Raw genomic sequence first — 11559 nt, forward strand, 5'->3', positions numbered from 1 at the left:
GGAGCGCTTCTGGAGGTCCTTCTTACCAGCCGCTACCAGACTGGCCGATGCGTCCCCCGACTGGCAGGACCGACGCTACGGACCCGGGTCGGCTCGGAGAGTTCCGAGGCTCGTGGACGGGACATGTGCATTTAACAAACATGGTATACTTACCTACTTGATTGACACTTGAATCTTGCATACCTAAGGCATGCTAAGAAATCTATCTACTGTTATACATGTGATTATTTGCACTCCTACAGTATATATTAGGATTTCTGTATATTTTGTATCGTAAAGTTGTATAGCCTGGATTGCGTTAGTTTGTTGTCTTTTGATGCTGTAACAGTGCAACTTATGCAAGTATCAACTGTACTACTATTGCTACCATCCTGTGAGCACATAGCATATAACCTCAATCTCCCAAAATAAGCCTTTATCACATGAACCACCAATTCAGGACAGTTTTCATACAGCCATCTGAGTTTGTCACTGACGGATTGCGTCCTCTCAGAGGCGATCAGACCGGTCGTTTGTGGTAGGGAGACCGACACAGCGGGCAGGTGGGTCTTCCGTTCAGACAGAAGGACTCAAAGGCGTCCAGACAGCGCTGGTGGAAGAGATGGGAGCAGGACAGGAGCACGCTGCGTCTGCGCGGGGCCGGGGCCTCCGCTGCCGAGGGGCCGATGGCGGCCGGGTCCGCCCCCGGGCCGAGGCTGCAGAGCGGGGTGAGGCAGATGGGACAGTCCCTGGTGTCTCTCTGGATCACCTGCCACCAGACCGAACGAAAACACACGTCACTGATACGACCTCCCCCACCCCTTGCCACCCGCCTGAGTTTTCACTCAGAGTCACCAAGAACATCGCTGGGCCATGAATGAACCAAGACCTAGAGTTTTTCCCCTGTGGCTATTTGTTCTATCCCTCGTCATAGCTAATCTGACGCGTCCAAATGGTTTGCTTCACATAACCATCTGGGAACTCTCCGTTGGAAATTGTTTGGAAAAGGGCAGGCACTTTCAATAAATACTTGGCAGGTGATTGGATGAACCATCTGTCCATCACACGCTAACTTCAATCGCTCCTTCTATCGTCATACCTAAACCCGCCCAGCGTAACCATTTGTAGGCCTATTACCTCTTAGAACGCTGACTGGTTTGATCATTTTCCGATCTGGCACAAACGGATCTCTATGGAGAGTATCCAGACTGATTTGAGAGATAAACAAAACGTGAGAGATCAGGATGACCATGACTGCCAAACATTCAGAATTAAATGCTGTTGATCTTTCACAGCAGAATCCACACATAGCACACACGCACGCACGCACGCGCACACACACACACACACACACCTAGCTGCATAATACGGTGCCGTCATCACCGGGATAGCGGTGTCTTAAAGACGTTTGTTTGGCGTGGGTCACACAGCTTCTGTTTATCGCCACAGGAAAATAATGTTGGGTGTCCGCACCGGTTCGGCCAATCATTAACCGCGAAACCAGCTTCCTTTATTCACACACGGTCAACACGCACAACCCTTAAACGCTTGATAATGAGCTTTGGCTGTGTTTTATTGTGTTTGCTCTCACAAGGAAGGTGCACGGTGTTCGGCGCAAAAACACGCAGCTCGCCTTCTGATTTCCATCCAGCGTTCCCTTCCCAAGGGCCAATGTTGAGCAAGTCTTGCCTCATGCGCCAACTTTTCACACGAGATAAAGAAAAAAGCCTTCCCTCTCTCTCTCTCTCCCTCACTCTCTCCACCTGTGGAAAAAGCCATCAGCTGACTACTGTATAGAGGTCCGACTACACAACACCGGAGAGGGCCTTGAAACGGCAGATCTAGGTGTCTTTTCAGTTTCCTCGCCGCACAGACGATGAGGCGTTGAAAAGGCCTGGCGTGCACTATCAAAGTCCTGTTCTGTTTTTTGTAAACACGGAGGATTATTGCCAGCTATTCATGTCAGAAAAAGTGAATGATCATCTCAGGAGAGATTTGACTTTCTATAGCAGCTGCTACGACGCCGTCTCTCTCCCGCTCCCCCCGGGACAAGCGTTAGCATGTCGAATGAAAGGCAAGAATTAGACCGGGATTAGACATTTTATGGGGCGGCCTTTGATAACACACGTGGTGTTTTGTACCGCGAGTATTTCCACTCTGAGGCCTCCGACTCACCTTGTTTTGTATTCCCTCCCAATCCTCCTCTTGTGCCCCCGAGACGTGCTCTCTCTCGAACTGACGGAACACCCTGCGGCTCCGTGACACCGACTGATCGATATCGCTCAGGAACGATTCCACGTCGGTCTGACAGGATCGGACGAAGCTGTCATTCAGCTCCTGCAGCTAATTTCAAAACATTTTGGTCGCACAAAAGAGGCGCCTTTCAATAATAATCGCACACATAATGGGATTCAGTTTTTTCTATGGCATCTTATTGGTTTTTGTATTGTAGTGAGGCCTGTTGACAGGGTGATGTTGTCAAACATCAATAAGGCTTCGCCTCCCACTGTCCTGGGAAATTAATGGAAACGTAAATTATATACAGCTGCTGGGAAGCGCATACACACACACGCACGCACACACACGCACGCAGACACAGACACGCACACACACATGCACACAGACACACACACACAGACACACACCCCTTACCCATGTCACAGTGACATCACAAATGCTTTATTGCAAAGCTTTTATCACTAATTAAACAACCGTTAACCATTCAGATAGTGGTTTTACGGGCTGGCTGACTTTTCTACAGTCGAGGCAAACAACGTGGTCTCCGGTGAACTTTGCCTTGTCTCACAGCAGATGCAGACATGGGGGTGTGTGTGTGTGTGTGGGGGGGGGGCAGAACAGGGCAGGGCAAGACAAGGAGGGAGAGAGGGAGGGGCGTTATCTCACGGCAATCCATCTTGATGTCACCAGTCATCCCCCCTAATGTGTTGACTTAGGGTAGGGTACCTCCGAAAAAGTAGAAAATGGAAAGCAGGTCTTCGACAGCGTATCTCTGGGCCGGGTGATAAGAACACTAATGCCGGACCGGTATCTCTGGGGGGGGGGGGGGGGGGGGGGGGGAGTGATTGTACCTCCGCTGTGTGAATGACAGCCGTGGTTTATGGCACCCGGCCGTATATTTGTGTGTACGATGGAGGGGAGGGCACCGTCGCACAGTATGGCGGCTGCTCCTGTTTGCCCGGGAGGAACGGCAGGTGTCTTCGGCTACGAGGCGGCGGTTACAGACTTTGGCCTCGCCCGGCGGCATGGGGCGGACCTACGGTGTTCCGTTACAAGACGGCAATGTCAGGTCGACGGTGAGTGTCGGATCAGAGGAAAGGATTTAAAGGCGATCGGAACGCGGCGGTGCCCTCGGCGTCCATCATTAGCCTAACCAGGGGCCGATATGTTAGAAGAACTCAAGTTAGCTGGCCCAATAAACATCGGCTTACCGCTTATGTGACTAAAGGCGGGGTTTATGGACGATGTCAGAGGGCAGCTGTGGCAAGCGGAAGGGGGACAGTCCGACCCCATCACGTGACCAGGGCATCCCGGACCTCTCTGCCATCAGTCCCTCTGAGCTACACGGCAGGCACCCGCCCCGATGACCAGACCCCGGAGGGAGACACGGGCGTCCGAGGCAGGGAGAGAGAGGGGGCAGGCGACGGGAGAGAGGGCCGGACGGGGGACAGACTCCATCGCCAAGAGCCTCGGAGGGGCCACCGGTTAATGTTTGGGGACCCCTTTGGGAACCTCGAAGGTTGAACGGAAAAAGAATCTCGCCATCTGGCGCCGCGTCGCCGCGTTCCGGTTCGGGCCAGCAAAGCGGCATGGCAACACCGCGGCGGGCGGGAACCGCGGAGTTCGGCGGCAGGGAGATCCGTTGGCGTGATCCCGGCCGTCCCCGCGGTCGCAGAGCGGCCTCTAGGAGGAGGTTCTAGTCTCACTAGGGGGCGATCTTCCCTTTTAGCAGGGAGCCTCCCGCGCAGACGGCGCCCCCGTCCGGCGGGCTCGAGTTCACCGACCCGCCCGAAAGCTCAAAGGACCAGCGCGGCGCCCTTTCCAACGTGTGCATTCTGTCCTCGAGCTCTGATATGATCGATATGTTTTTCTTGTCTCCGGCTGAGCGACGGAGAGGAAAGGCCTGGGTAAATGACCCTCTGAGGCATTCCTCCATTCCATCTCAGCTAGCGCCTCCTCTCTCTGGACTGGGGAGGGAGGCAAACACACACACACACACAGTGGAGAGGTCCGTGGAATGTCCAGACTGTTTGACCAAAACACACACTCTCCCGTAATTAGTTGACAAACAGTGTATGATTCACACGGCATCAAAGGAGAGCGAGAGAGATGGAGGGGGGGTGAGGAAGGTCAGGGGGTCCGCTCCTCAGCCCTACTCACCAGATCACCCTAACCCAGATCAGCTGCCAGTCAATCGCGGCCCAAAGCCCCGCCCCAAAACCCTAGGTTCATAATACAACTCCTTTTAAGGAGTGCTCAGACACAGGGGCATAGTAGACATATTTTTACGGACCTTTTCCTCAAAGAATTTTCGCCGCAGCTGTTTGTCCTTCGGAGGGACGGTTTTCCTCACAGCTCGGTACCAATTCCTGGTAACGTGGCCCCTCCAGCACGCCTGGATCCTGCCACAGGAAACAGCCGACACACGTCAAAACGCCGACACGCTAGACCGTGGCGCGGGTTCCCAGACTTAATCGTGTTTAATAACGAACCGGCGACCATCGGCAGGCGACTAGCCCCGGGTGCTGCCGTCGCTGCGTTCCCACGGTTACCTGGTGGCGCAGTGCTCCCTGAAGAGGCGAGCGGCGTCGTGGATGACCCGGGTCTCGTAGCGCTCCTTCCTGCACATGGGGCAGCTCTTCCTCCCAGAGAAGCTCTCAAAGGCCTGAAGACACGCCCGGTGGAACACATGGGAGCAGGACAACAGAACCTGGGAAAAGACATTACGTTACATTACATTACACAGAGCGCTTCCACATTAACGTTAAGCTGGTTTGATTAATTTGATATTTGACTGCCTGTCGCATGTACAGTATGGTCAGCCACTCAGTCGTGAAGGACAGTCCCATGCAGCTGGGTACAGCTTTCGATTAAGTTTGTTTTTTGTGAACATGTTTTTTTCACCAACTAACAATATAGTAAGCTATAGGTGGTGAAAAAAATAATTTCATAAGAATTGCAATCCTATTCTTTTACATTACAGTCATTTAGCAGACGCCTTTTATCCAAAGCGACTAACAATAATTGCATTTAACGTGGGAAAAGCCAATGTACTACTACTTGCCAGAACTCACAAGTGCATCTCCTTCTAAAACAAGTGACTAAGACCATAATCTAGTGCTGAAGGCAAAGTGCAAAAATAGCAATCTCAAATACAATAGGTGCTTAAGAGGGTGGATCGTTGTAGTACTTCTTGAAGAGATGAGTTTTGAGCCTGCGACGAAAGATGGGCAGCGACTCAGAGACAGTGGCAACGCAATCGAATGCAACTTTATTGTCCCTTGCTAGGAGGAACAATTGAAATCTGTCTTCTGATCCTGTCTTAACCGTCCTGTGGCGTCTTCCCCCCATGGTCAGGACCAGTCAAGCAGCTGCCATGTACTGTACTATGCTTACCGACAATTCATAATGGTGGCTAAAACGTGTTTTGTTTGTGAAAGGTCAGTTTCCCATTGGAAATCCCTATTACCTATTTGAGCTGTATTCAGCCAATGTACACAAGCAGATCCACTATTAAATCATTTTGAGTTGGACCGGGACAAATGTAGTCATACAACCAGGCTAGATTGTCTATGTGAGACATCTGAGATACCCGCCGCATTTCATAGACTGAATGAAAGACTGAATGACTTGTCGTCTATAAATGACTGCGCCATGCAGTCGACTGGGGATGCTGGTGGGCACGTATTTGGTTTAAACAGCCCTCTAAGTGTGTGTGTGTGTGTGTGTGTGTGAGAGAGAGATTGCTGGGGCTGCTGAGACCTGGGCTACAGCCTCCACCACTCTGCTCCACCTAAGAGGGACCCTTTTGTCATGTGAGAGAGAGAGAGGGGGAGAGAGAGAGAGAGAGAGAGAGAGGGAGAGAGAGAGAGAGACGGGGGGGGGTGGGGGGGGGGTCGGGGAGCTACAGGGCTTGGCAGACAAACCAGAGCAGGGGGGAGCCATATTGATTTCCCATTGTTTTTGGCCTGACCAACATGCTCCATCACCAGTGAAAGGGCCCTCCTGCAGTTCACAATCTATATCTAGGAGCTCGACAAGCCATTAGACCAGAGAGAATTCAGTCTGGCTAGCAAAGGCTAAATCCCATAGGCCACCAGCCTCGCTGAAAGACACAATGTATTGAAGACTGGAAATGTAACAGTCACGTTCAAGACGTTGACACTTATCAAAAGACACCTCTGAAAAGTATACAGTATGATCTGTGAGTGGTTAGTGTTCAGCGTGAAGTTGAATATCTGTAAATAAACTACTAAAATTAAGATACAATACACAAGATATAAGACAGAAAAACAAATATATATTTTACAGTTGATACAGACTGACTGCAGGTACAGTATAACTGATTGACTTTAAGTTGCCTAATATCAACCACAGAAATTATAAAGAATGTCACAAATGATTCCTAGTGTTTCATTATTAGCCAAACACTTGTGAGTGTGTCTCAGATCAACAGAGATTCCCTGTTGTCACTTTCCCTTGTTTGCTGTCTGCTAATTAACATTTCTTTCCCTGAGTCAAACTAATATTTACACGCGCGTCTATGGCAACTGTGCTTTGTGCGTCCGTCTTTTCTGGGCCCGCATTCTTGAGGAGATTGGCATCTTAAAAGGGGATCAGAAAGGTGTAAAAGACTGAATGACCCCTCACAGTTACACACTGATTGCTACATCATCGCGTCACAGTTGAGTTCCAAGGCAGTATGGGTAAATTTGTACAGTTGTCTACACAGATTAGGACATACAGGAACCGGAGGAAGGGCGAAGGAGGGTGGGGGGGGTGTTGGGGGGAGGCTTGTGTGTGTGTGTGTGTGTGTGTGTTGGGGGGGTTGCTTTAAGGGCTGAGGGATAAGGAAAGTGGAGAAGCTTTCAGAATAAGAGCCCCGTCCTGTGTTATCGTTTTGTGGAAGAGAAGCTCACCTGGGCCTGCAGGCGGAACTCCTCCCGGCAGATGGCACAGGGCCGCATGGAGTCGCCCTCGTCCACGGACCGGGTCTTGACCCGACTCCACTCGCCCGCCGTCAGCCTCCTGGCGGGGGCCTCCACTAAGCCCATCCTCTGAGCTGGAGACAGACAGACATGCGATGGACAAAGCGATTGACACGTCAAACTGTTTGAGAAACTCGGTAGCCGTTCACGCAATGGTACGACGCATTCAGCGGTCATTTCTTTCCGCCCACCTAATGTCAGAGGTGTTGGCGCTGGATCGAGCACGTACTCTTCTGTCCCTCCGCGCCGCCAGGGACCTTGGCGCTTCACATGGCTTCCGTCAGACGGTCTCGTGCAACGGGTCGTCGTCGGTGCTCTTCCCGAACGCCTCGACTTCGCAGGATCACACAGTGACAAGTCCTGGGGGAGCAAGTTTCTTGTAATATGGTCTTGGAGAGCAACGGAGATGATGGCAAGATTGCCATTGGTAGCTTTTGAATTCGGGCCCTGCCAAAGAAGATAAAGTATGAAAATCAGGTCAAAATAGAGGCTCATTAGTGCCAGTTGCAATATGGACATTGCCCTCTGGAACACTGAAATATTGTAGGAAAAAAATATTCAAATAGTTATAATGCTAGGAAATATGCAAACAACAGTGTAGCAATATATTGACACAATCACTATGTGATCAAAACAATAGCCTGTGCAACCTTGAGGTGACACTGACGTTGTATCATTGTTGATATCTTTGACTATTCCTAGCATGTCTAATAGCTAGCTAGCTAACCACTGTAACTACTAGCAGATACTGTATGCTAAAAGCATTAACGAAATATGCATGTGATATGTAAGCAGGATGTCAATGTTTTTTTCTGGAAAGTAGAATGCAACTTGTTACAACAACAATTACGTTCACGATAGAACGATAAAACGATACGAAAAAGTACAATCCAAACCTTCCGCATTGTCATCTGGAGGCAGTGTTTACATTGTTACTTAGTAACCAGCAAGGCGTCCGCCCCCTCCCCTATAGCAGCAAGTTCCCAAGAGTACCTGGCTGCAGACAAAATGGCCGACCTCCGCAAGAGGGGCCTCCGCAGTTGACAGGAAAGTTCCCAGTCCTCTTCCTGGTCAAGGGTAGCATGGGCTGTGAACACGGGATGATTATACAGGATGATTATACAGGCTGCTAGTGACATTGTTGTGTGCATATAATTACAAAAAATGCGACATTTTAAGATTATATATATGCAGTATATTCCAAAACTATATATAGGCTACACAGTAGGCTACTGTGTAAACGTTTTAGGCAGGTGTGAAAAAATGCTGTAAAGTAAAAATGCTTCCAAAAATAAAAGTGTTAATAGTTTATTTTTATCAATTCGACAAAATGCAAGGTGAATGAAGAAGATAAATCTCAATCAAATTAATATTTGGTGTGACCATCCTTTGCCTTCAAAACAGCATCAATTCTTCTAAGTACACTTGCAGAAGGTTTTTGTGCATGGCTGTAAGCCAGCGCACCATAGATAGCATTTGTCGGGTTGTCACTCCCTCCCTCCCTCCTTCCCTCCGTCCCGTTGTTGACCTGCAGTTCTATGTTGCCACCACAAGAGGCAGTGGTCCCAGCACACCAAAATAAATACACTATGACATCCCGTAAATGTAAGTTCCTTGGTAGTGTAGTGCAGTGTCTGATTACTATATGGGAAATCAGGCGTTTGATCCCCAGTGGGGATGATTTTGGGAAACCATACCCACACCCTCTGCTAGCTTGTGGGTTTAATGCTATGTTTACTTTCTTTCGGCCTTTCTGTCCCTCTCCCTCGATCCTTTCACTCTCCTTTCCCCTTTTTTTTGGAAGTATGGGAGGGATTCCATATGTAGTGGAGTCCAGGCGACAAGACCCATCTTCATTTATCAGACATTATTTCATGTCATTTCAATTCACAGCTATTTCAGTGGCATGACTAGCTTCCGTCCTACCAGTCCTGAACAGAAACAAGCCAGCCACGCACAGAAGCCAGGCTGGGCCTGACCTGGTTGAAGGAACTCGGCAGGTAGGTTATTCCAAACGTCTTGGATAACTAAACATAGATCTTCTGTGGATGTAGGCTGCCTCAAATCCTTCTTTATCCTCATGTAATCCCAGACAGACTTGATGATGTTGAGATCAGGGCTCTGTTGGGGCCATACAGTATCATCATTTCCAGGACTCCTTGTTCTTTACGCTGAAGATGGTTCTTAATGACATGGGCTGTATGTTTGGGGTCATTGTCCTGCTGCAGAATAAATTTGGGGCCAATCAGATGCCTCTCTGATGGTATTGCATGATTGTATCTGTCTGTATTTCTCAGCATTGAGGACACAATTAATCCTGACCAAATCCACAACTCCATTTGCAGAAATGCAGCCCCAAACGAAGGACACTGTTGTCTGCAGACACTTATTATTGTACTGTTCTCCAGCCCTTTGGCCAACAATCTGCCTTCTGCTACAGACAAATATTTCACATTTTGACTCCTCAGTCCAGAGCACCTGCTGCCATTTTTCTGCACCCCAGTTCCTATGTTTTTGTGCATAGTTGAGTCGCTTGGCCTTGTTTCCACGTCGGAGGTATGGCTTTTTGGGCGCAATTCTTCCATTAAGACCACTTCTGGCCAGACTTCTCCATACAGTAGATGGGTGTACCTGGGTCCCACTGGTTTCTGCCAGTTCTGAGCTGATGGCACTGCTGGACATCTTCCGATTTCGAAGGGCAGTAAGCATTATGTCTTTAATTTCAAGTTTCCTTGGCCGACCACGGCGTCTACGGTCCTCAACGTCGCCTGTTTCTTTGTGCTTCTTCAAAAGAGCTTGAACAGCACATCTTGAAACCCCAGTCTGCTTTGAAATCTTGGCCTGGGAGAAACCTTGCTGATGCAGTATCACTACCTTGTGTCTTGTTGCTGTGCTCAGTCTTCCGGTGGTGGATGTGACATGAAACTCTTCCACAACCTCACCTTGGTAGCTGAGTTTGGCTGTCCCTCACCCAATTTTAAGCCTACACAGCTGTTCCTGTTTCAGTTAATGACTGTGTTTCAACCTACATATGGAATTGATTATCATTAGCACCTGTTTGGTATAATTGTTTAATCATATATTAATTATAATCCTACAAATTCCCTGACTTTGCAAGTGTACCTAATAATTTAAGCTGGTTTGAAGGCAAAAGGTAGTCGCACCAAATATTGATTTGATGTAGATTTTTCTTCTGTTTGCTCATTACTTTACAGCATTTCTTCACACCTGCCTAAAACCTTTGCACAGTCCTGTACCGTATATATAGGCCTTTTTAATTTGAATTGAATTGAAACCTTTACTGCCCCAGATGGGAATTTGTTTAGCACACGTCAAGCATACATAAAACATTAAAATGTACGCCCATCACCAACACCACAATGTCACCAACCATCATCATCGTCATCACCATCCTCACCAACATCATCGCATCAACATCATCATCACTGCAACAGGCATCAACAGCTGTTCAATAATGTAATGCTTCTTGGCACAAAGGAAGTGCTGGCTGGTTTTGTCCTTGTTTTGGGCATTCTAAACCTGCGTCCAGAGGGGAGTAGGGGGAACTCTGAGAAGAATGGATGAGAAGGATCGTGCAGTATTCGTCTGGCAAGGTTGATGGTATACTGATCAGAGACCTGAGAGATACTCTGAACATCTGAGCCAGTGATTTTCCTCCCCGTCTTAGTAACCTTGTTTCTGTTCTGTTCTTGTTACCTTGTTTCTGTTCTGGATGTACAGACTTCCACCCCAGCACTGGATGGCGAAGGTCACCACACTCTGAATGAAGGTCAGGTAGAACAGTCTCAGTGTTGTTATGTCTGCCTTGAAGCTGCGTAGCTTCCTTAAAAAGTAAAGTCTCTGTTGTGCTTTTGTGTATCTTGCCACTGTGTTTGCAGTCCAGGTGAGTTTGGAGTCAATGATAGTTCCCAGGTACTTATATTCCTCCACCGTCTCAATCGGTGTACCTTGTAGGGTAACTGGTTGCAGGGAGGGGGGGCTTCTTCTAAAATCCATCACCATTTCTTTTGTTTTTGAGATATTTAGAATAAGTGTGTTTTTCGTGCACTATTCATAGAAGTGGTCCACCTCAGTCCTGTAGTCCTGCTCTGTGTCCGTTAAGAGATCCACTAGGGCAGCGTTGTCTGCAAACTTGACTAAAGAGCAGCTAGTGTGGTGACTGACACACTCATTAGTATATAAAATAAATAACAGAGGGGATAGTCTAAATAGTCAGTTATCAAGCTTTGAATTGATTTATGCTATTTACAGATGGAGGCTACTAGTAAATTAGTCTTGAAATCATTCTAATCTAAGTTTAATTGTGAAAAAGAAATATCATGGTCATTGGCAT

The 11559-nt window shown here is 48.4% G+C and overlaps 1 protein-coding gene across 1 annotated transcript; it reads right to left on the bottom strand.

Moving 5' to 3' along the window:
* Positions 1 to 499: 499 nt before the first annotated feature.
* On the bottom strand, positions 500 to 9887 carry rnf32 (ring finger protein 32; the record flags this gene model as incomplete). Its single annotated transcript, XM_084454251.1, has 7 exons — positions 500 to 748; positions 2155 to 2322; positions 4511 to 4619; positions 4770 to 4927; positions 7137 to 7279; positions 7397 to 7652; positions 9837 to 9887. The coding sequence occupies 7 exons, from the start codon at positions 9885 to 9887 to the stop codon at positions 500 to 502; spliced, it is 1134 nt and encodes a 377-aa protein (XP_084310377.1).
* Between the last annotated feature and the right edge of the window lie 1672 nt (positions 9888 to 11559).

This window comes from Borostomias antarcticus, assembly GCF_949987555.1.
Source record: "Borostomias antarcticus genome assembly, chromosome: 2".
NCBI classification, from domain to species: domain Eukaryota; kingdom Metazoa; phylum Chordata; class Actinopteri; order Stomiiformes; family Stomiidae; genus Borostomias; species Borostomias antarcticus.